General features: G+C 42.5%; 4 protein-coding genes across 10 annotated transcripts in view; all 4 read right to left on the reverse strand.

Annotated features, from left to right (window-relative positions):
* Window positions 1-2,386, reverse strand: part of lsp1a (lymphocyte specific protein 1 a) — a 36,165-nt gene extending 33,779 nt beyond the window's left edge. For 2 of the 3 annotated variants that reach the window (XM_037107648.1, XM_037107646.1), the window contains exons 1-2: window positions 2,090-2,137; window positions 1,908-2,005 (exon numbers count right to left, since the gene is read on the reverse strand). In XM_037107648.1, the coding sequence (XP_036963543.1) occupies window positions 1,908-2,005; window positions 2,090-2,122 (131 nt within the window). In that variant the 5' untranslated portion in view covers window positions 2,123-2,137. Of the gene's footprint in view, window positions 1-1,907; window positions 2,006-2,089; window positions 2,138-2,365 lie in introns of those variants that run through there. The other variant, XM_037107647.1, reaches the window with a different exon arrangement.
* Window positions 2,387-5,415: 3,029 nt separating this feature from the next.
* Window positions 5,416-9,826, reverse strand: LOC119024682 (troponin I, fast skeletal muscle-like). The gene is made up of 7 exons (XM_037107669.1): window positions 9,654-9,826; window positions 8,498-8,530; window positions 8,246-8,282; window positions 7,952-8,080; window positions 6,868-6,957; window positions 6,616-6,789; window positions 5,416-5,795 (listed from the first exon to the last, which is right to left on the reverse strand). The coding sequence occupies exons 2-7, from the start codon at window positions 8,503-8,505 to the stop codon at window positions 5,718-5,720; spliced, it is 516 nt and encodes a 171-aa protein (XP_036963564.1). The 5' UTR covers window positions 8,506-8,530; window positions 9,654-9,826; the 3' UTR covers window positions 5,416-5,717.
* Window positions 9,827-10,878: 1,052 nt separating this feature from the next.
* Window positions 10,879-18,623, reverse strand: LOC119024684 (troponin I, fast skeletal muscle-like). 5 transcript variants are annotated; one of them, XM_037107670.1, is made up of 7 exons: window positions 18,249-18,623; window positions 15,798-15,830; window positions 13,748-13,787; window positions 13,529-13,657; window positions 12,949-13,038; window positions 12,220-12,393; window positions 11,080-11,217 (listed from the first exon to the last, which is right to left on the reverse strand). In XM_037107670.1, the coding sequence occupies exons 2-7, from the start codon at window positions 15,803-15,805 to the stop codon at window positions 11,143-11,145; spliced, it is 516 nt and encodes a 171-aa protein (XP_036963565.1). In that variant the 5' UTR covers window positions 15,806-15,830; window positions 18,249-18,623; the 3' UTR covers window positions 11,080-11,142. The 5 variants fall into 5 exon arrangements, with proteins under 5 accessions (XP_036963570.1, XP_036963565.1, XP_036963568.1 ...); XM_037107673.1 differs by having other exon boundaries at window positions 17,895-18,557; XM_037107671.1 differs by lacking the exon at window positions 18,249-18,623 and adding an exon at window positions 17,058-17,870.
* Window positions 18,624-18,700: 77 nt separating this feature from the next.
* LOC119024681 (troponin I, fast skeletal muscle-like) lies at window positions 18,701-24,711 on the reverse strand. The gene is made up of 8 exons (XM_037107668.1): window positions 22,407-24,711; window positions 21,874-21,955; window positions 20,625-20,657; window positions 20,400-20,439; window positions 20,156-20,284; window positions 19,984-20,073; window positions 18,963-19,136; window positions 18,701-18,872 (listed from the first exon to the last, which is right to left on the reverse strand). Exons 3-8 carry the CDS (start codon window positions 20,630-20,632, stop codon window positions 18,795-18,797), a joined length of 519 nt encoding a protein of 172 aa, XP_036963563.1. The 5' UTR covers window positions 20,633-20,657; window positions 21,874-21,955; window positions 22,407-24,711; the 3' UTR covers window positions 18,701-18,794.
* Window positions 24,712-24,836: the final 125 nt, after the last annotated feature.

Consider the following 24,836-nt stretch of genomic DNA (forward strand, 5'->3'; position numbering starts at 1 on the left):
AGGAGCGTTCCACCTTAACTGTCCTCCAGGTTACGTCTCATTCTGAGATCGACTCTTCTCCACTGGCAGGACGGCGGCGAGTAGAACAAGCTGCTGCTAACATGAGCTGTTCGAAAACTTTCTTTTTAGTAACTCTGAGTACACAAACAATGTTCTCAGTGCTGGTGTTCATGTGTAGAGACCCTGGTGATGCTACCAGCAAAGTTTCATGTTGTGTCGAGACTTCTTACTGTTTTAAAAATAGAGATTTTCATGCTATCGTAAAAGTGCCCGTAGCACTCCCACCGAAGATGAGTTTGACCTGAAAACGCAATTACAGTAAATCTTAAAAGTGCCTCTTTTGTTGTAGTTATGCTTTTACACAAAGGTTTGACTCGTGTCCACTCACAAAAAGACGCTCGGTTGCATTTTGGCGAGTTTCACTTTAACTGAAAACACATTAAGAAAGCTGACAGACGAGGGAACCAGAAGTGCAAAGATACGAACTGACGCTCTCGCGTGTCACAGCTTCCTGTCACTGATCTGAAAGTCTGGTTCAGGCTGAACCCAGACACAGACCGCCTCTTTCAGTCGGACCAGGGTTCGGCTGTTTGGTCCGCGGGTCAGTGTGACGGCACCCAGAGACATTTCAAAGCACAGATCCTACATATTGTGGGCCTTTAAAACCTGAAAGCTATGTAATATGTATTATTTAATTTTAGATAAACTGTGCACAGGAGGGTCAACGGGGGCCCAGCAGCTCATGTAGCACCAGAACCTCCTCACAGGTCCGTCCGACCCGGCTGTTCACTCGTTATGTCTCTCGTATCTGCTGCTGCTCTGAAGTTAAACCTGCAGGAACCAGATGGCTGGCAGGCTGGACTGCGTTCATCAGGACTGCAGGACGAATCCAAGAAGGAAATCAATCACCGTCCATCTGGAGATGACGACACACGGTCAGAGAGCGAACGTGTGATCCAGAAAAACAAAGCAGCGCCGCCGCCTCTCCACCTGCGAGCTGCTGAAAGTGAAACCATGTGGGACAAACGGGGGAAGTTAATGAGATTTTGAGCAGGCGCTAAATGTAACGGCCCTCCTTGAACTTTTACGATGACCTCCGGCAGGCTGGACGTAATCACCCTAAACGACTTCACAGCCTGGGTCAGTTATTAGGATGTGCTGCTCGGGTTTCAGCGGTGACGGAGGAGAAGGACCGCACGGCCGTATGCATGTGAGTCAGCAGGGTGAGGAGATGGAAAACGACCCGAGTGATTCTCATTACTGCGGCGAAGAAAGACAGAAAGAGCTCGATGTGAAGTGGCTGGATCAGGAAGAGGAGAATACGTCAAGTCTTCACAATCCTCATCTGTTAGTTTAATAATAAAAAGGTTTTAATCCTGAGAGAAAATACATGACAAGGTCCGAGTTCAAGCCAAGTAGAGTCTCTAAGAATAAGTGAGGCGGTCGTTATCTTCTGATGGAGAATCAGGTGAAGTTTTTTTAAAACAAAAAACAACCACATAAAGACACAAAATGGCTCCGTTAAGATAAATCAATCCGGGATCTGTGTGGAGCCATTTTAAGTTTCTTTTCTGGGATGTTTTTTAGATTTTAAAACACAGACGTGAGCTTTAAAAAAGAGGCAGTGTGGAGTTTTAATGAAGAAATTCAAACTCTGAGTTTTGTTTTTACGATATTAATGAGGTAATAATACAAACTGCTGTTCTCAGAGGAAACGAAGGTCCCGGAACACTGTGTGAAGCTGGAGAGGTGGCAGGGTCCGCCACATATAAACAAAGTGAAACAGTATTTGTGTCGTTCTTTAAGGTCAGTTTGTTTGTTCAGTTTATTCAGTCATGAAGACAAAGACAGCAAGCAGCCGAAACTGATGCAACAAGACAAAAATCATCAGGTGTGAGTGAACAAACCGAGGTGATGCGAGGAGCTCAGGAGCGGAGGACAGGTGGACAGGTGGACAGGTGGACAGGTGAGTCGAGCAGGAAACACTGGAGCAAAACAGAAGAACCTGCAAAGAGCGAGTAGAAAAACACAATAACTGAAAGATAAAGTGGGAGGAGGAGGTGCAGGTGGGGAGACAGGCAGTGATCACCAGGATGATGTGAGACAGGTGTGGAGGTGACATCACACTGGGGAGGAGCTCAGGAGGGAAACACCTGTGGGAACACAGGTGAGCAGGAAGCAGACAAAACAGGATGTGATTAAACTAATAACCAAAATCATGACAAAATCAACAAATCTCCAACAAATCAGTTCATTATTGTATTTCAGTCCGTTATTCAGCCTGAGCTGGACTCATCACTGCCGTCTGCATCCTGATGCTTCTACCTGCTGTGAAGAACAAACACGCCCCCTACTGGCCACAAACCTGCATCCACCTCAGCAGGACGTCCTCTAACAGCTGATCTCCGCTCAGTTTGGGAGAGTCACTCCAGAGACTTCAGACTTATTTACTTAACTTGTGTTTTAACTTCCTCTGTGTGTCCGAGCTGTTTCAGACGGTCTGTGCTGTGAATCATTCTCCTTCTTCTGGTTATTTCCATGTGATATATTCTGACGACAGCAGCTTTACTCCAGAAATACAACCAGCGTCAGTTTTCAGAGCGGCGTGCAGGTCGACCTCTGACCTCTGACCTCGGTGTCGGCCTGCAGCTCCTCTGTTCATCGTCCCTCTGCGTGAAGACGTTGACCGAACAGAAAACAGAAATGTTTGGTTTGTTTTCCTCCTCAGTCAGCTGCTGTAATCAGCCGGTTTCATTACCTTCACCTCCCGCTGGCTTTCAGTCCGGCTGCTCCGCTTTGTTTCACAGCTAATTAAAAACCAACTGTTTCCACCTGAGTGTGAGTTAAATTAAATTAGTGTCTAATGAAGCTGCAAGAATGAAAACCAGCAGGACTGAGAGTCACACTGTTATGTTCAGAAGTTTCCTTTTACGGAGTTTTAAAAACAGTCTCAGACTTGATGTCGATCACAGGAACTCTGCAGCAGTCAGAACACTGGTTCTGCTGGCGTCTGGTTCTGCTGGCGTCTGGTTCTGCTGGCGTCTGGTTCTGAGGCTGAGCTCTTCATGTGGAGCTCAGTGGAAGGTCTCTGGAGATGTCGATATGAAAGTGTGATGATTTTATTAAAGATCTCTCCTGGACATGCTTAAAAGGTGCTGTTTGTAAGAAAAGTTGATTTTTGAGCCTCAGTCCCGACACTTCAGACACTTCAGACACTTCAGACACTTCAGACACTTTGGATTGCACCTTTAAGACGTATATAAAACACTGTACTTTCACTACTTGTGTATTTCTGATGATGTCATTCAGCCTAGTCGTTACGCTAAATTAACAGCCAGTGAAAGATTCCAATCAGTAGAAACGAGAGAGTGAAGTGAACAAAGTATTCAGACTCAACAGGGAGATCTAGTGATCGAGTCCCGACGCTGGGGACGACTGATCAGCTGATGAAGTGATGAAGCTGACGAGGACAAGGACACGTGTGAAAAACAGAAACAATCATGATGTCCGTCCAAGTGTGTTAATCTTATCGTTTATTCTTAAACACGTCACAAGACTGCTGAAAATATCACTGTAACTCCAGAGAGACGAGGAATCTTTCCAGTCTACCAGCTGTTTTAACCAAAACTGAAGCCAGATCATCAGACTGAGCCTGTCAGACTGAGCCTGTCAGACTGAGCCCAGTCGAGTGATGTCGGAGGGAAAACATGGCGTTTTTTTAACGGGAGTCTTGTTGAAGTCACATGATCCAAATATATCTCTGAGGCGTCTCCTCACATTCCCGCGGAGGCCGACAGGATAAAGTTAGCAGCCGAGGAAACTCTAGAGGCCCCGGAGCTCCGGGCCCCCAGCAGGCCGGAGGCCGAGCTCACAGCACCATACAAGGAGTGTGAGAGCCTCAGAGTGTGTGTGTGTGTGTGTGTGTGTGTCTGTGTGTGTGTGTGTGTGTGTGGTGTTTAGCTGAAAGCAGCTCTGAGTTGAGAACTGCAGGAACTCGAAGTCCAGAACTGCTCGGTTCAGTTCAGCGCTGAAGGAATTTCTGACTGCAGACGTGATCAAACTTCAGACAGGAAACACTTTGCAGTCCTAAATGAATGAATAAATAAATAAATAAATAAATAAATTCCAGAGTTGGGAAGTAACTAAGTACATGTTGTTCATGCTGAACATGGAGACGGTAAAAGTGGGCGGAGAATCTGAACTAGTCGGCCAATGGCGGGCTTTTACACACAGTGTACTTCCTGTGAGTGAGACTGTGTTTAACTCCACCATCAGGATAAAATGTCTAATCAGTACGTTACAAATCAATGACAGAAAATATAAAAATCACGTGTAAAACATCAGACGTGAACAGAACAACACGTTTAAAACAAGTTAAGAACATTCAGGCGTTGATCTGCAGGCAGCGGTTTGATTTTAACACCAGCTGAACGTCTGAAGAAACATTTCTATTCCTCCTTTATTGAAGCTGTCGGTCAGAAGCGACCAGTCACAGACATCAGCATCCATTTCTCTGAGAGTTTAATACATGACACTGTTCTGAGCGTATTATATATGTTATATTTATTATTGATGTATATATTCATGTATAAGAGGCACAGACGGGGGCGGGATCAGTCGGAGGCCTTGTGGCGTTCAGCTGGAGTCCAGTTTCATCTGAAGCTGCTGCCGTCTGCACATTTCACTGCAGTGACGCTGAACGAGGACAAAGATCCAAACCAGGACGCACAACGAGATCAGCACGTCGTGAACACGAAGTTTAATACTGCTCAGTTTTATTGTCGTGATAAGATAATAACTCCACTAGAGACGTGAAGTAAAGATGTGAGAGCATCGATGTTACAAACACAGAGTCCATCGCTCCTCGTCTCAGAGCTGACACCGTGACGTGGACGAATTCATTCAGGAGAACGATATTATGATGATTAATATTATTTTGAACTTTGTTTTCTGTGTTAAAAATAACAAAAATATAAAAATAAATGTCTGGAGAGGCTGTGACAAGAGCTGCTCTCAGTTACAGGTGAAAAGACGACCAGATGAACTGAGAGATATTATCATGTGTTTATTATTAACTGTTAGACATAACAAATATAACGTCTTTTTAACTTTAATTTGTCTTAATGTCCTTTTTACTTTTACAACATGTAAATGTGATCAGAATAAATAAATAAAGCAGATGTTTAACTTGATGAACCTGTTGTCACTAAAATATAACTTTGTTTTGTTTTCTGGTAAGAAAAAAAACTTTTTATAGAAAAATTTACAGGTTGAAAATCAGTGTTTACGAGGCAAAAACGCCTTCATGAATATTATTTTACATAATGAGACTTTACTCGAAGCTTCATGTATTTGTGACGTCATGTTTTTGCTGCTGTGTTAAAAATGAAGACACACAAAAAAAACAAAATCCACTTTTCTTTTCTTCCACATTTGAGTTTATTGTTTGGACGGACACGTTGAGTCTGAATGCTGTGTGGATTTTTAAGACTTCAGTTGTTGTTGTTGTTGTATGTGAACCTGCAGAAACTCTCCGCTTCTCCTCGTCCTCCTCCTCCAGACGAAGCACCAAAAACAAGACAAGAGGAAAAAAACAACTCGCCTGGCTCGTCTCAGACACGCTAACCTGCCGCGACCCAACAACCACCCGGTTCAACCAGCACATTCATATTAAGACACGGTGACGGAAACACAAAGACAAACGAGCGGCGACACGTTTAGGAGGTCTCGAACATCTTCTTCCTGTCGGCCTTGTCTTCAATGTTCTTACGCCAGTCGCCCACGGCTTCTGTCGGCTGCAGAGCAGGAAAACAAACATCGTTACATCATCGTGTCATTTCTCTCACTAAACTGCTGCTGCTGTTTTCTATCAAACATCATGGTCTTCCTCAGTGGGCGGAGTTTGCTCAGTTCTCATCATTCGACCCAAATACAGACGATCGAGGGTTCAAAGATGGCGGCCGTTTGACCTGAAGCTCTTTGAGGGAAATTTGCAGCATCAAATTAAACTACAATGACTCTCAGTAGAGCGCATACCTCCGCCAAGTCCCAACAGCCCCTTTAATTAAATCAAACCTGATACAGAAGATAATTTCTTTCCAGGTTTTTATCAGGATCAACTTCAAATCGACACACATATCTGTATTCTGGAATTAACAAAAGAGTTAAATAATGTAGGAAAGAGGATTAAAACCACTGTGAGATATAATCTGTGTATTTGTGTATCGTCTGTTCTGTTCACAACGTTTTGTTAAATCCTGCTGACAAACCAACAAACAGACAAACACGGGCTGAAAACCCCACCGACGATTAATTAGATTTAACTTTTTATCTCTCAGACTTTTTTTCCTGATAGAATCTCGAGTTCTGATCAAACTCTGTTGGTATACGTGTCGTCTGTATGATCTCTTCAGAGAATTAACTTTATCATGATGAACAGAATTATGCTAAATTAACTCTGACAGCCTGAAAACATCGAAAACTATATTAAAAATTAACTTGATTGACATCTAATCAGTCTACAGTCTTTCTGTGGCAGTAACTAATATTCATTTCAATAATAAAGTCTGACTCTTCTAACCTCCGGCTGAACGATAGCAGGAGTAACACACTCACCTCCTCCTTCGCCTCCTTCTTGACCTGCTTCAGGTTGGACCTCAGGTCCATGTTGACCGTGTGCTTGGAGCCCAGCAGAGCCTTCAGCATGGTGTCGGCGGACATGCGAACTTTCTTCAGAGCGGGTTTCTTCACGCCGATCAGATCCACCACCTTGATCTTCAGGTCCTCGATCTGCCGGGAGAGAAAAGCTTTTAGTTTCAGCTTCCTGACCGCGAGAAGGTCGACGTGATCCTGTCGGCGGGAGTTCACCTCTTTGTCGGCCTTCTGCACTTTGGCCTCGATGTCGTACCGTTCCTCGTCGATCTTGTCGATGAGGCCGTGGAGCTTCTTGCAGTATTCCTGTCGACATGCAAACACACAGTTCTCATGTTACGTATATAAACATGAGTACAGCTGCTCCCCATGTCACAGATCAGCTGAACTGTGAAATTCTGACATTCTGTAATGAAACACTGATCAATAAATCTTTCATTTCATGATTCAGCATCTTAATGTGAACAACAAATGTGTGAATGAATTAATGAATGCTAAATATGCTAATAATGCTAATTAAATGGGATGCAAATTCATTCAACACTTAATAAGATATAATTAGAAATGGAACATAATTATGTAGTTAAAGCTCAGCTCCATTTTAGCTTTTAGCTGTTAGCATTACGCACATCCAGGCTAGCTTGTTTTAGTCTCCTCATAGCTCTATGCTAATGTTAGCATACTGTAAGATTAGCAAAATAGCTTAAATTTGAGTGGGAATTGCGATCTCAACTGTTCAATTTTCACATTTTCTGAACAACATATATCTTCAAGATGTATTTCTGTGTGTGACAAAACTTTTTGTATTGCTTAAAATATAATATGACCAATCAGGATGCTAACTAGTATCCACACTGGTGAGTTAACTAATGCTAGCTTTACCCAGTAGCTGCTAAAAGCTTCAGCTGCAGCTAAAAACACATCATCTGCTTTTTAAATTAGAATTTCTTCAGAAAGTATAAACAAATGACTTTGTTGCAGACTTGATGCTGTATTATTCATATTTGATGAAGCTATGCTAACAGTTCCCCCCGTCTACAGTCTTTGCTGATTTTACATTAAGGTCTGTTTTATTACAACATTCGTCTGATTAAAATGAGCTCTTTTTCTGTCAGTCTTGCTACTTCAGTTTGCCACATTCCTACATCTCCCAGAATGCCTTTCAAACAATCACTAGATGAGTGTTACAGAGTTTTATTTTAAATTTAAAGTAGCTGTAACTGCATTAATCGTTCGTAGAAACTAGACTTTGTCTCTGTATGACTGCTGAACGTTTTTCCCTAAACGAGCGGCGCCTCACCATCAGGGCGTTCTGGTCTCCGCTCAGGTCCGGAGTGGGACAGGTCTCGGACATGTACGCCTCCTTAGCCGCGACGGTTTCCTTTTTCTCCTGCTCGAGCCAGTTCTGAGCGATCTGGAGGATCAGGCTCTGCAGGGGGACGATCAGGCACAGACAGGAAGTCAGACCTGCTGTGTGTTTTGGTCTGTTTGTGGATTTTTTTTTGGTGATAAAAATAAAAATGGCAGAAGAACTTCTGCTATAAAGTCAAGTTAATGAAGTGAGTTAAGCCTTGAGAACAAATGTTTGGTGTACCTTGAGGTGATGCCTGCGGCTGGACGTCAGCTTTTTCCTGTTTTGGAGGAAGTTGTGTCAAAGCAACAGCGGAGATATGAACAAAGATTAACTTCATATTTAATCACAATCAAGCTTTCCTGATGAAGTACTGCTATGAATTTATACTTTTCATATCTTGAAATGCTTAAATTCAGGGATAATAATGTTAAATATTAAAATAACAGCAGTAAAATCTGTATTGTCAGAAGATGTGTTGCTGTTCGGACTCACTCAGACATCTCGGCGGTTGTTGCAGTTCACAACCTGCGTGAAGACAAACGTCGAGGAGACATTTGAGTAGTTTTGACCTCTGCTGAACGCCGTAGCGGTTCAGATCAGGCTGTCAGTGTGAGGTTCTCTGAGATCAGCATGTTCTGCTGATGGAGACGGACGGACGGGAATTTCTGCGCCGTAACGCGATCCGAGGCCACAGCTGAAGAGCAGCGGCGTCGACTGATTTAAACTGGGACGATCGGGATCGAGTGTCACATCCGCGGCGTTTATGAGCAGATCGGATGGCGGCTTGATTTGTAAAAAAATGTCTCCAGTGGAATATAATTAAATAAAGTTAATCACTGATGCATTTTTAAATCAGTGTGAACATTGGAAGTCCAGCTGAGGAGAAGTGATCAGTTAAATTTAGCTTTTTGATTTAAAGATTCACAAGGATCCAAATTTATCACCTTAAAGTTAAATCTGACAAATCTAGAAACTATCAAGCTGTAAATGAAAGAACAGAATCCTGCAGACACTCAGATTAAAACATTAATTAATTCATTAATTAATGAATTAATTAATTAATAGTTTGTAAGAACTTCCATCTGTTTGTTGTCACAGATGAAAAATTTAAAACCAGTTAAGCTTTAAAACAAATTACTTTTCCACAAGCTTTTAAAAAGCAAACAACAGAAAAGTTAAAGACTCAGTGATCTGAGTCAGCAAGATGTTCTGTAAAAGTGTTAATCAGAACCAGAACGAGGAGATCCGTCCCGCTGTAAACTCTTAAAGCACAATAAGACAACAGAGCGTTTTATCCGCCTCACTGCGAGGCTGAAGAGTTTCTTCAGGTCACTTTCTAAAAACGAGCCTCAAACAACTTCAGGACCATAAAACCCGACAGAGTGAAGCTGAGCGGGTCTCGTAAATTCAGGTCTGTCAAGAAAAAGGTCAAATGTGAGCGGCAAACATGTAGAAAGTGAGTTCTGGATGTCGGGACGGGTCAAAGGTGGAGAAACAAACCGTCTGCGATCCTCTTTTAGGATCTTTAGAAGTTTGAAGTCTGGCTGATTTGTTTTCTGCTCTGGTAAAACACAGAGATGCTGCTCAGAGAGGCTCACAGGCTGCAGGGAAAAGCACAAGAACAGACAAAATAAAGAAGATTTCTCACCAGTCGACAGGAAGAAGAAGAAGAAGAAGAAGACAAGACACACTGGGTGGAAGAAAAGGAGACACTGCCAAAGCCACACAGTGAAAAATGAAATACGGTATATATGGTGGGTTGTGATGTCTCAGCAAAATGCTCAGATCCTCTTTATGGAAGTGGATTCCCGGGCAGACCAATGGGTCAGCGAGCTCCTGAAATACACCCGGCCCAGCCCCGCTGTGCAAACCGCCTCCCTGAGGCAAACTGGAGCCTTTAAGTCCTTAAACAGCCTTTAAAAAAACAGATCTTCTTCATGATTTTACCCCTCGGGTGGCTTTAATGTTCCGTCACATCATGGAGACACTGAAGTCGTCTCTCCCTTGGTTTTAACTTCGAATGTTTCAAGTTTGAACTGTTTGAATTAAAAACATTAACAAAGATTTTCGTTTGTCACGTCATTAAAGAGAAAAAACTCTTCTCAAAATGTTGCTTCCTTCTGTCTCCGTTTAAAAGAGGATTCATTCAACATCATTTGAGAGACAGAGAGCGAGATGAGACGACGGATATCAAACTGGTGTGTGTTTGTTAAAATATGGAGTTCGGACACGGTTAGCTTAGCTTAGCATAAAGACTGGCAGCAGGTGGAAACAGCTAGCACAGCTCGGTCCAAACAGACTGCTCCTCTACTCTGTGAACGAAGACAAGAGGCTAACTGTTTCCCTTTGTTTCCAGTCTTTATGCTAAGCTAAGCAACATTAAATTAAAACCCATCTTCAATCTCACACTCAGAATTAAAGCAAATAAACATAATTCTAATAAAAGTCGATGTATTCCTTGAAGAAAATAAGACTTTAAAGATTCAATAACAGATTAATGTTTAGATACTGATAAGTATCAGTAAACTTTTAGATTTCCGAATAAAATGTCCATATTTGTTAGATTGTAAATGGATTTAATTGACTGATTAGTTGAGCTGCTGTGTCAGAGTTTTATTTGCACTAACAGGTTTTATAAAGTCGTTCAGGACGACGTCTCCTCGAAACTGAACGTTCACCCTCGATCCTGGAAACTAAAATGTTTAGTTTTCAGTCACATCTAACGGCCAGAAGTCCTGATTGTTTTTGAAACTGGTTCATATTTTGAAGATAATCAAAAGTAAGATCCAAGTGAAGACAGACGTTTAGTGGTTCAGATGTCAGTTGGATGATGTGTGAGTCGGGACAATATGCAGATAAATGTAACAAACAAGTTAATCCTTATTTCCAAACATTTATTTCCAATGACTCCATGTTGACCTGTACATTCGGACTGTTTCCGTCTGCGTACATGATGGCGTGACCTTGTCTCGGCTCAGTCTCTGGCGGTGGCGCCGGTGTCACGAAACAACCAAGAAAACAACAAATAAAGTGTCTGTGTGTGTCCTGCTGGAGCTCAGAGACACATCCAGTCACTCAGACCTTGGTGGAAACGTCTCCTCCCCCCTCGCTGGCGTCCTCGCCACCTCAGAAGGGTTTTAGGAAGTCTCGAACATCTTCTTCCTGTCGGCCTTATCCTCGATGTTCTTACGCCAGTCGCCCGCCTCGGCGTTCTGCACGACGACGACGACAACAACAACAACAACAACAACAACGACTCGTCAACACGAGAACTCCAACAAACCGCAGTGACTCGTCTTTTAACCAACACGTGATCAAGCAGAAGGCGTGACATCTTCTAATTAAGTCTCTACGATATTATTTTCTTAAAATTTTTTCTTAAAAATCAAGTTAAAGGGCAACCCCGTAACTTCTCCACATTAAGGTGTGTTTACAGGTCTTGAACATTCTAGAAAGTAGTATGAAGCCTTTCTGTGGCTCCAGAGTAAAGTGCATGTAATCTGCCTCCAGTGATGTCACTGAGTGGCCAAGGTGCACCGTGGGTAATGTAGTCACAAGATTTTTGGTTTTGCGCTCCAATAATTCACAAGTTTAAGGACAAATGGATCAATACAGCAGAACCAAAATAAATCATCTCTTTTTTATTCCATGCATACTTATTCATGCTGCCTACATTACCCACAATGCACCTGGGCCACTAAGTGACATCACTGGAGGCAGTTTATCAGACGGAGTCACCCTTTAATGTCTGTTGTCTTAACTTTTATTTGTGTCATTCCAAATATTTAATTTTTTATTCTATTCGTTTTCTTTGCATCAGATCAGATTTCCAGCCATGTTGGAATGTAACTAGGTACTTTTACTCCGGTACAGTTCTGAGGGGTTTGTACTCGAGTATTTTTATTTATTTATTTTTTTGTTTTCTGTGTCTTTATACTTCAACTCCACTCCATTTCATTCTAGAGGAAAATACTGTATGTTTTTTTTACTTCACTACATTCATTAAATTACTAGTGATTTTGCAGATTACATGTTGCATCATTTTCAAAGTTAATTAATTTCATCAGCAATCAGACAAAATCAGAAACTTTATATACATACATGTAAATATACATATAATTTACTTTTACTTGTAAGTTTGACTCTTCTGTCGATACTCTGATTACAGTTTTCAACACTCGGTGTTTACTGAGGGTCGCGTGATGCAGCCTCACCTCCTCCTTGACCTCCTTCTTGACCTGCTTCAGGTTGGCTCTCAGGTCCATGGTCACCTTGTGTTTTCCTCCCAGCAGAGCCTGCAGCATGGCGTCAGCAGACATACGTACTTTCTTCAAGGCGGGCTTCTTCACGCCGGCCAGCTCCACCACCTTCAGCTTCAGATCCTCAATCTGCAGGCGGAGACACATGACGATGCGTTAGTGCAGACGACGTGGACCCGGTCGGAGAAAACACGTGTTCTTGGATATTTACGGGTGATAACAACATCTGATATCAATCTCTACAACAGCTACAACATCAAGAGACTAAAGAGACCTGCAGAGAGTCACAAAAGGATCATTTCACTCAATTCAAAAATTCAAAATCCACAAATCAAGACGCAGTTTCACCAACAAACTAAGAGTTAAAGTGCCGACATCTGCGAGGAGAAGCAAAATGTTAAAGTTTTGGGTGAAAAGGCTCAAAGTTCAAAAATTAATATCAGACAAAACTAAAAAAAATGTTTGAATGGACATGTTTCTGACATAATCACCTGAAAACAGGTGTTATTAGTCAAAACCTCCTGAAGTCCTGCATCGAAAGTTAAAGAACTAAAGTGTCAGCATCAAAAATAAACTTATAAATGAAAAAGACCAAAAAAAAGGATCATTACATGATGACCTGAAAGTATTCAAACCCTCGACGCTTCACCTGAGAGCGTCCCGCCAGGTGACTCTGTGTCTCACCTCTTTGTCGGCCTTCGTCACTTTGGCCTCGGCGTCGTACCTTTCCTCGTCGATCTTGTCGATGGCGGAGTAGATCTTCTTGCAGAGTTCCTGTCGACACACGAGACGAACAAACATCTCGTTAACGTGGCGAACGCGTTTCTTCAGCCCGTAAATCTGTCAAATCTGAAATCTCACTCAAAAAAACTTGACAGACGTCAGCGCAGAAGCCGCAGTGCTTCACAACAAATGTTCTATATTGTGATTATTTTTTATTTTTCTATTGAGATTTAAAGTGGGTGACAGGAATGGAAAAAAAATTGTTGAAATGTGCAAATTTAAAGCAACGACCTGATAAAACTGGACTCATGTCTGATAAAAAACAGCTTTTTACGTTACGTGTGTACGTTATGAATCGTCCGGGCCGCTCAGCTGATCTGGGGCAGGTTTTCTCTGATGCCTCCATCAGCTGACGACAGTTTTATTCTAACCGGCTTCTTTGGTTTGAGTTGTAGTGAACGATAAACAGAGAGGAGCCTCAGCTGTGTCGTCTCAGGAGGAACCTTCTCTAACTCAAACAAGGACATCGGTATCGTCTCACCATGAGGGCGGCCTGGTCTCCGCTGAGGTCGGGGGTGGGGCAATTATCAGCCATGTGGTTCGCCTTCGCCTCCTCGATGTCCTTCTTCTCCTGCTCGAGCCAGCCGGCGGCGATCTGAAGCATCAAGCTCTGCAGAGAGGCGTGAAAATCTGAAGTTTAACTCAAAAGTTTGACGAGAAAAGACTTGAACGAAAAGGAAAAGAGGGGTTGAACTCTCACCTTCAGATGATGCCTGCGGCTGGAGGTCATCTTCTTTCCCCTGTCGGACACAAGAAGAGCTCCGATTAAAGGAGCAGTTCAACCACATATACAAAGTTCAGCCGCTCTCTGCTCTTCTGAAGTCTCGAAGTCCACAAAACATTTTCTGGAACTTCGCAGTGAAACAGTGTCGCTTCCGCCTCCTGAACAACCAGAGGAGCTGGAGACTCGCCTGCTGTGATCCAAATCTCCAGAGGGTCTGAAAACACATCACTTAATGCTTTTTATAAGCAGAAATCGTCACTTCAGCAGCTCAGATACAGGCCCGACCCGCCTGAAGAAGGAGCATGAGCTCAAAACTCAACTGCGCATCAGTCTTATCAGATCAGTTTGTGATTTCGGGGCTTCGGGAGACTTTTTACTGCGTTGCTCCAGAAACGTTTTGTGGACGATGAAACTTCACCTGACGTTCTGTCAGCATGTCAGGAGAGAGGAGCCGACGACTTCTGGTTGAACTGTTCCTTTAATAATCTTTTAGAGAGTTCGGTGTTGGGATCGATTCCACTCTCATGTCTGCACAGGAAACATGAAGCTGCAGCAGCTGGTTAGCCGAGCTGAGCGTGAACACCAGGGGGAGCAGCGAGCACGACTTACAGAACCACTCCACCTTAATGCTTTTATCTGAGGCGGTAAAACAAAACCGCGACGTTAAATGTATTAATACCACTTTAAGCGGCGTCTTACTGAATGTCAGAGATGTCAGAGACGATCTGCTGTCTTCACATATTCCTGCTGCTGCACATACCAACAACACGTACAGCTGCTGACACCTGAAGCTGCCGGCTGACCTTCAGACTGAACATTCACATGTGTTCACGTCACTTCAGGCTCAGCAGCAGCTTCAGCGTGTCAAACATTCACGCTGCAGATTTTACATTTCAGATTTCAGACATTAAATAACGACGTGCAAAGTTTAGCTGCTCATTTATATTGTTTTAATTTGTCATCTTGTTGTTTCCTGTTCGGCTGTCTGTGATGCTTTTCGCCATTTTTGCTTAATCATATGATAATTTTTTCTATTTTTATTCTGATTCTGAAATAAAGGTTGTTGGACTCCAGAATTTATTTAATTAAATAATAAATCAATCAATAAATAAATAACAAACTATAAGATTAACACTTTATTTTACACAGCATAGTTTCCTCGACAGGAAGTTAAATGTATCTGCAAATTCTTCAGATCAGCCAATGTCACTAATCAGGACCTAATTAGTTAACGCATCCCATCCAGTTAATTACCTTTAATTAAAGGGGCACTACGCAGTTTTTGTAGGACAAACTCAAACTCAGAATTTACAATATCAACAAGGTAATAAAACGAACTTTTCGCTCTCAGAAGAAAAATCAGAACTCTGTTTGAAGCTAGAGAGGTGGCAGGGTCCGCCACATATCGACACACTAATACAGTGTAAACTGTGTTCTGGCCCTTTCTTCTTCCAAAACTACAGACTGCTCCTTTAACTGCTCATCAGTGCATCAACATAAAACAAATGAATGATACATTTGTCTTCAAGCAGAATATGAATATATGACAAATAGAGAAATAATTAATGAATAAATTAATAAACTAATTAAAAAAAACATTATTTATTTGGGTTCAAATGGAGCTTTTCTGCGTTTAGACTGCGTTTAACTCAACAAAACAAACAACATTTTAATTAAAATAACTACTTCAAAACTTTTTCTCGTTAATTACGACCAAATAATGTTGTTTTTTCCCCATCGGGACTAAGTAGCGGATCAGAACCCTGACAAACACTGTCGGATCTTTCTGGATTACAGACTCCATGTTGTGACACACTATCTGGTGTTTAAATCCAAAACTTCCTCGCAGATTATCAGGAGTTTAACGACCTGTAAATAGACAAAGTGTTTACCGGGGCGACTGAGCCCGACAAGCTGAGCCTGATGAGTCAAACGGCACAAATACAGAGATAAAACTTGACATCCTGGGTTGTTGGTTCTGACTGAAAGACATTTAACAGAGAAGAAGAAGACGAGGTGTACTCACTCAGACATCTTGGCGTTTTGTGATCTTCACACCCTGTTCAGAGACAGAAAACACTCATCAGTTAATCCGGAGCTGACAGCTCACATACAGAACAGTGACTGACCGTCCACAGCTGAGCCCGACGGGCCTCCGCGTTATCGATCAGCAACCTCTCGACCCGCAGCAGGAAACACGACACGCTTCACTATCATGGAAATACCCACTGAAGCATCACAAACCGGCTAATTTTGGCCGGGTGGGGTCAGATGCCGAGGGCCTCCGGCTCAACAGATGCTCCCTTCAGAAGACATTCTGACTGCAATTTAACTTCTTACAGCGAGCCAACGATCCGAGCACGAAGGGCCACCGGCGGAGGAACCAACTGTGGCGCCAGGCACGCAGCCGGAGGCGTTAACACCAACTGTGACATCCTGCAGGCACGCAGACCGCAGGTTAACACCGAGGCGTGCCGGGAAAACTGTAAAATACACATTTATGAGAACAAGCGGGACAAAATCCTCACGTTCAGATTCAGACTCAGATCTTCTTATTTCACACAAAACAGCCACAAATAATTCAACTGCATCCAGAAAGATTCAACTCTCGAACGACACAAATCTGAGAAATCGTTTCATGTCGTACTTTCCAAATAATTGCTGATGTCATCGGGAAATAATTAAACACCTCAACCAGCCAGCAAACAATCAACATTATTCAGTGTTTCATATAATTAGCACCAAATGACATAATTATTATTATCATATTCTATTAAATGATATTTCTTGTCTGGACACTTCACATGAAGCTCTCAGTCCGGTTTGTTGGTTTGAGACGTTGAGACTTTACAGATTAAAAATCTAAACTGACTGAATGAACCTTCAGTTTTTTTCATTTCAAACATTAAACGTGAGAATGTGACCAGCACGCTTCACAAAACATCCAAACACCGTCGAGTCGCCACCATCTGATCTCCACTGAAAGAAGCTGAAAACAACGAAACGATGAATTATCTTTAAAGTCCGAACGTGAACCTGCCTGAGCGTCCCGTCCTCAGAGTCCTACAGAGTCCTTCAACAAGTCCGACACGTCTCTCATTCTACCTCCAAAACGTCTTGAACGCAGCCTCAGAGGTCAGAGGTCACACCTGCAGCAGCACCTTTACCAGATCAAAACCAGCTCTGCAGAATAAAACCCAGTCCCACCTGCGGACCGGACCTCAGCGCCACTCTCTGTATTGTTTCCTACTGGAGCTGAACGGAGCCGAGCGGCAGAGACTCTCACCTACTGAACGTGACGAGGAGGAGGACGACGAAGAAGGGGGGGAGACACTGCCAACTCCTAACAGTAGAGATTAAACAGGGTATATAGGGTGTGAAGCGCCCGCTCAGCACAAAACTCAGCCCTCTTTATGGTAGCAGAGCCACTTCAGACCAATGGGCCGGCAGGCTCCAGAAATACCTCCGCAACTCTCTGAGGAACCTCGTAAATTTCTGCCGTAGGAAGTCGCCTCCTCAGAGTGAACGGCGAGGAGACGCTATCAGGTTCCAACAGAGTCGAGGTGATTGTTACACAACAGGCGGCGACATGATTCACCACAGCAGCGCGCCAAGATGTTCAGCCGGGAGAGTTTAGAGGAATCAGCTGATGTTTCCCCAACAAATCAGCAGAAATATTAAAGATTTATTTGTATTGTTTTTTTTAATTAATTAAACTAATAATTAATTTTCAAAACACTTGTGAACTTAAAGACACAACCTCATCACGCTGGAAGTGTTTGAGCCGACATGAGATGGATAAATGTACAGAGATCGATCAACTCTTTATAGTGTCTGAGGAAACATGAGCGGCACGTCAGCAGACTTCCCAGCATGCACTGTTTTGGAGTTCAAACTCTCCTGAGAGGCTTTTTTTTAACAGCTGGTAGAAAACGTGTGAGATGGACGTGTTGTCAGTCGTTTAAAGGTCAGTGAAGGTTGTTAGTGGAAGAAGGTTTAATTCAGTTTTTGATCCTCGATTCAAACGATGCGCGAGTGTTTATGTGTATTTGTATATAAAACTGATGCAGCATGAAGGAGTTTCTAATCATTTCTCTCTGTTGTATAGTGAAGAATAAATCACCTTGTGCTTGTAAAGTCACTGTGTTGTTTCCTTCGCTCTTCTTTGTCTCTCAGACACTGGAAACATCCGTCAACGTGTTGTTGAAGTTCAACACGAACACATCGAAGTCAGAAGAACGACTTCTGATGGGACCGACAGACGAGCTGGTGGACGCAGCGTCAGTCCAACAGAAACTTATTTCAAGTTTTAATTCTGATCTGACTCACGAGGTCTTAATGTAGATTGTTACAAACATCCAACACTGTTACAGTTTATGTTTAACTGAAGTGTTTCTGTGTTTCATACAGAGTCGATCCTTCAGGAGGTTAAACTTCATGCAACAGTCGGATTAAAGAGTAAAGTGAAGTTACTCACCATCAGAAGGACTTCGTGTTGCTCCGGGTTCGTTTGTGAAGATGTCAAACTCTGATTTGATGAAAATATCTGGCAGGAAGCTTCGAGTCGTGACTGAGACTGAAGGAAGGGAAACGTGGGGCAGAGAAAAGGCTCTCTGCTGACATCTGGTGGTTTACTGTCAGCACAACACTCAGCTAAAGTCTGCACTCAGATTTACAGCCTCATGTTGAGCCGCAAGAACTTACTGTGATCAGTTTGACTTACAGGGACTTCTAAACCTTAGAAAAACAGATATTTGTTAGTTTAGTTAGTTTCTAATTGTAAAGGCTTCATTTGTGCAACATCGGCAACGATCTGCTTTAACAGATGTCAGAGAATAAAGTGAACTGTTTAATTTAGCTTATTAACGACTGTTTCACGTCTAAACCTCCGAACATCAGGTGGAAAGAAACTGCAGTGTGACAGTGACGCCGTATTCCAAAAAACAATTTAATGGCACGAGTTCTTTCCAATTCCATGAAAAAGGTCAGATGTAACAGAGGAAAGAGAGGAAGTGAAAGTCTTTTAGGAAGTCTCGAACATCTTCTTCCTGTCAGCTTTGTCCTCGATGTTCTTACGCCAGTCGCCGACTCCTTCAGCAGCCTGGAGGACACACAGATCCAAACACGGCCGTGATGCTCACGTGTCCGACAGCGAGTTCGCGTTTACAGTAACTGTGTAACATCGTCTCACCTCCTCCTTGACCTCCTTCTTGACCTGCTTCAGGTTGGCTCTCAGGTCCATGGTCACCTTGTGTTTTCCTCCCAGCAGAGCCTGCAGCATGGCGTCAGCAGACATACGTACTTTCTTCAGGGCGGGCTTCTTCACGCCGCCCAGCTCCGTAACCCTCAGCTTCAGCTCAGCGATCTGAAAACACAGACAGACGCTCAAAGACACGAAACAAAATATCTTCTGACAGCAGCCGAAACAGGTAAAATGTTCAGTGGAGGTGACTTTAAAGGGCCAGTCCACCATTTTAACACAGGTCTCAGGGAGAGATACTGCATCTGTGGAAAAAGTAGTATGAAGTATTTTGCGGCTCCAGAGGAAGATAATTATAATCTGATAAATATCCTCCAGTGATGTCACTTGTTGCATTGCATTGTGGGTAATGTAGGTTTTGCACTGCACTCCTTTAAAAACAAACGATCAGAATCGATATAAATCGTCTTTTATATTCCACACATTCTTCTTCCTTTTAGCTGCCTACATTACCCACAATGCAAGGCTTTACTGTGCACTGGAATATTCACGTGACTCTCGTCTCAAGTCAGAACAACAAGTCGTTGCTCGACTCGACATCACGTGTCACTGAAACATGACGGATGAGAGAAAACTTTGGGCTGATGTGAGAAACGTTTACTAAAATCACTTTGTTTCCTTTTGCTCTTTCTAAACACTCAAATACTGGAAACAGCCGACAACACGTTGTTTAAACGTTGTTGTCTGTTCCCACATTCGAACACGACGCGCATGAACACCCTGTTGGAAGAACGACTTCCTTCTTCTAACGCTTCACTACACGCTCGGTTTTATCAGGTCTTATTTTCTGTGTTGGTTTGTTTTTGTTGTTTACATCTTGTTCAGTTTTCTCTCCTTCTGTAATGTTCTGACCAACTGGAGAGGAGCTGCAGGGTTTTAAACTCTAACCCCCCTTTAGTTAGTTCAAACTACAGAAGCCACTTCGTATCTTCACATCACAGCATGCCTGTACCTCTTTGTCTGTCTTCGCCACTTTGGCCTCGGAGTCGTATCTGTCCTCGTCGATCTTGTCGAGGGACTGGTACAGCTTCTTGCAGATGTCCTGTCGACGTGAAAAGAAACATGAGCTCTGGTTCCTCGTGTCCGTCGGACTCAGAGCGAAGTTTGATTTGTGGTGTTTTTACCATCAGAGCCGCCTGGTCTCCGCTCAGGTCGGGGGCGGGGCATGTCTCCGCCAGGTGAGCTTCTTTGGCGGCTGCGATTTCGGCGGTTTCCTGCTCGATCCAGTTGGCAGCGATCTGCAGCATCAAACTCTGCAGGACGAGAACACAGAGACTCAATCATCACAGTCACACACAGCAAATAAATGCCTGTTTTTACATCCGACAGACAAACAGCAACATTAGAATCCTGATTGTTAAATGTTACCTTCAGATGATGCCTGCGGCTCGATGTCATCCTCTTTCCCCTTTAATTCATGAAAGGTGACGTTAATAACGACATCAACGGGTTCTCACAACAGAGCGTTATTAAATGATTTGAGTTTAAATCGTTCAACAGCTTTTTCTCTTTATTTAAAAAGAATAAATCCAGACTGTAGGTGTTTCTAAATATTTGTGGGTTCAATATTTAGGAGAATGAACTCATACTCACTCAGACATCTTGGCTTCTTTTTAGTTTCAGACTCTGTAAATAATCAAGAAGATAATCAGACAAAAACATGAACCAGTCACAACTGTTTGTCAGATTCTTACATATAAAAACTGCTCACGTTTGAATAAATTACTTTGGTGAGAATAAATACTTGTTTTCTACCAACATCTTTACTTTTCTTTTAACGCAAAGAGCCAAATATCTGGAACATTTCAGCCTTTAAAAATAGAATCGTGAGTGTCCATGTTGATGACTGACGAGCTGAGCCAATCAGGTCACAGCTAATCCTGGCTCAGGGTCAGAGGTCAACGACGACATGCAGGGGATCATGGGAAGAATCTGACAGGAGAGGAGAACGCCAGCGCCAACATTCAGTCATCTTAGAACCAAAAACATACCGAATCCTAACCAAACTTTCAGATTTTGACTGATTTTACCTCACGTCTGGACGACAGAGTTGGATTATGCTCATTTTATAATGCACATTTTCTAAATGACCTCAGATTTATCTTGGTTGGGTTTGAAAGTTGCTGACAGCGTCATCACACGTCTGTGATAATCTGATATTCAGGTTGTTGTTCACTCACAGGTAACTGGATACACCAGCAGTTAAATGAAACAGAAAACAGGAACTTAAGACTTCTTCACAAACACGTTCTGATCGTGCAAGTTATGGGAAATATTTAACTAATCTGAGAAGTTTACACAAGTGGTTTGTCTCTGAGAAGCAGAGAGAGATTCAGTGTTTGATGGAAGGATTAGTGAGCGTCTGGTTCAGAGGGCGAGACAGCAAAAAATAACCCAACATTTGGAAAAGGAAGGTTCTGCACACTTGGCCAAGAGGTACAAAATCCTCTTTTTTCCACAGTTTCTATAAACAGAAAATATCCTCCAGCACAGTCACGTCACCAGACTGAAGCATTTTAACTTTAATATAAACAGAAAAATACATCGTCCTCCAAACCAAACCGCATGGTGACGTCAGCTGTTGTTTTAGTTCAACACTTTCGCTTTAGGCACAAAAACCACAAAGAAAAAAAAGAGTTTCTCACCTACAAAGTGACGAGGAGGAGGGCGGCAGAGACGGACAGGAGGACAGTGAGGGAGTCACAGACTAAAAAGTGAAATCTGTGGGGGTATATATGTGCTTGGACCGGGATTTAAAGGTTCCTCTTTTATGGCCATGAGGAACACTGAGACCAACCAGGCCAATGAGCTCCTGAAATACCTTCATCCTTTAACCACCTACCTCGTAAATCCTTCATTATTGATGTCTGGGCTGCATGAGGGGGTCAGCAGTCTTTAGTGGGACAGAACAGACACGAAGGGACCTGGACAGGAAAATAAGACTTCAGCTGGCCGAAGTTAAAGCTTTTAAAACTTTACAATCCAACATCATTGTCATGAAACATGTTCCTGTGATAAAGCAGAGTAAAAGAAAGTGTGATTAGTTAGCAGAGTTAGTTCAACACAGACAGGAGCGGTTGGACTTTAGTGATATTAGACTTTTGGCCGAGACGTAAAGACGGGAAATATTTCAATATCAACAACAACATGCAGGCGTCAGGTCGACTTCCTGCAGCTTCACAATAATCTGATTCTCTGAGCTGCAACGACGATGTTGAAGCTTTTCAAAGTCAAAAACAAACAACGTGCTGTTAGTCTGAATTTAGGATTCAGTAAATGTGGCGACACAAAAACAAAATGACATTCTTTCAACAGCCAACATGTGTCATGTCGTTATAAACACAAAGAGATGAAAACTTTAGTTTAAAGACGTACCGCGTTCATCGCTGGATTCAGACGCAGCAGCTGAAAACACAAAGATCAACACTTTATATTCAAACACTGCAGGAAACATTCACTGAACAAATGAAACACATGAAACACTTCAGGGATTAAAGAGAAACATCACTCACCCTCTGACAGAACACTGATCCGTCTCTGATCAATACAGATGATCAAGTAACAATCAGACGTTTATAAAAATGGAGGAACAAGGTAAAAAAAAAAAAAAAGTAATTAACACATCTAATCTAATCAACAGCCGGTGAAGCTGAAGTGTTTTCTCACAGGAAAAAAAAGATTTACAGCACAAAACTCTGATCTACTTTTTAATCTAGTTCTGATTTAAATAATCTGACTGGATCTGATCTCAGGACAGCAGGAGCCGGACAGGAAGTCCTCTGCTGACACCGTGTGGTCTGAGCAGGCGGCAACACTTCGCTTATATACCAACATGCAGCATCGACAAGCTGCGTGCACGTCTAACAGAGTTTATAACTCACTGTGATGCAGCGGTGAGCAGATACAAGTGTAAATATTGTGTTTCATCAGTTTCTGAGGGAGAAGCTGTAATTATGACAAATACTTTAAATCAATAAGACGTCTTAATATAATAAAACACATCATAGTGTGATGCTAAATGAGGGGAAGTGACAGCAAATATTAAATTCTTCACATATTTGTGTGGTGTGAAACTTAAAGTAGAACTACTTCTTATAAAACATGTGATAAAAAAAATGCAATAATTACAATTTAAATTAGAGAAATGTGCAGGTTTCATGACACAAGCTGCCTTTAAGTGGATGTTAATTAAATGTAGTTTTTTAAATGTGTATATATAAAATGTATATCTTGATTTGAGGGTGATGTCTGACTTTAGGAACCAGCACGATCCAACCCGACTTCAAACTTCACTGTAAACTCTGACAGCGTGTGGACGACCTTCAGACACTTGTTCTAACCCTCCGGTGAAATGCATGATGGTAAATAACGCTCTGTTAGTGACCACTGCTTCTACCTTTCACTGAACATCCAGACAGCACGACGCTGGACTCACTACACAGGCGACAACGTAGCAGGTAGTCGGACACAGACGGAGACAAACGTGTGAAACAAGACTGAAAATAAATTCACATTTCACGCAGCACGCGACTAAAAGCATCCTTAAAACTTCACACGCCGGCTCACCACGACTTTAACTTAAAGACTCGCTGGTTAAAATCTGTTCAACACAAAACTACAAGAAAGAGTCGAGCAGCATTAACTTGTGTCAACATCAGCTGTGGTCAGATAACAGCTACTTCATATTGTGGTGATGTGTGAAGTCAGAAGTTTTCTTCTGTTCATCCGTCACTGTAACATTTAAAACTAGCGTCTCTTAAATCTTCACCACAGACTGAAGCTGTCGTCTTCTCTGCGCTGCACATTATAACAGCCAGCTTTACTTTAAAAACCGTCAAGAAACTGACGACCTCAGAATCACAAAGTGAACAATTAATCAGAAGTCGCACAAGACAACAACTTCAAACTGTTAGTGTAGGTTACCAAAGTCACTTTGTCAGGTTTTACAGTGAATTATATGTAAAAGTCTTTAAAAAAACAAACAAACAAACAGTTAAATTGAGAGTTATGTTGATGTGAGAGGTTTCTACCCAGAAGTTAATGTAAACGAACGTTGTGATTGGTTCTGAGCTCGGGGTCAAATCTGCAGACATGCGGTGTGAAGAGCCCGATCAGTCACATGTTCTGAACTCAAAGTCCACTTACAACAACCTCCCACAGCCGTCCTCAGGTACAATCACACAACCTACGTACGGAGCTTTGACCGTGTGATGGGCTGAAGAAGGCGGCGCGATGTGTTCAAGAGCGCCGGGAGAGTTTGTACGTGAACTTTGAGATACGCTGAACAGCAGAAAAATAAAACATGTCCCCGAATCTACGAAGCCATAATTACACAAGCACCGGTCCACATTCACTTTTCACAGCTCCCTGAACACTGAAGTGTGTGATCAACACAGAATATATTAATATCAGGATCATGGATATTGTGTCTCGTCCGTCGCTGACATGCACAGCACCACAAAGAGCACAACACGACCTCGTTAAAGCCTGAAACCACCTTCAAACAGAACTCAAAATCATCTTTAATCAAGCTGCTTTCATTCCTCAATGTTTCAATGTTGATTAAAAGTCTGAATTTAATTTAGCAGCAATTATTGACTTTCACCTGCAGTCAGGTTCTCTCAGGTCGCTGCTTTCCTTCTGTTCTGTTTGAGGGGAAGTTTTTCTTTAACGTTTGACAGGAACAAGCAGAAACACGAGCTAAACGTCAATCTTGAGACCTCCCGTTTCTTTAGATCGTTTAAACTCGACCGAGGTGTGTCGAGCGCTTCGTCTGCAGTGTTGTGCGTCACCGAGTCAAAGACA

This window comes from Acanthopagrus latus, chromosome 8 (genome assembly GCF_904848185.1).
Source record: "Acanthopagrus latus isolate v.2019 chromosome 8, fAcaLat1.1, whole genome shotgun sequence".
In the NCBI taxonomy this organism is placed as follows: Eukaryota; Metazoa; Chordata; class Actinopteri; order Spariformes; family Sparidae; genus Acanthopagrus; species Acanthopagrus latus.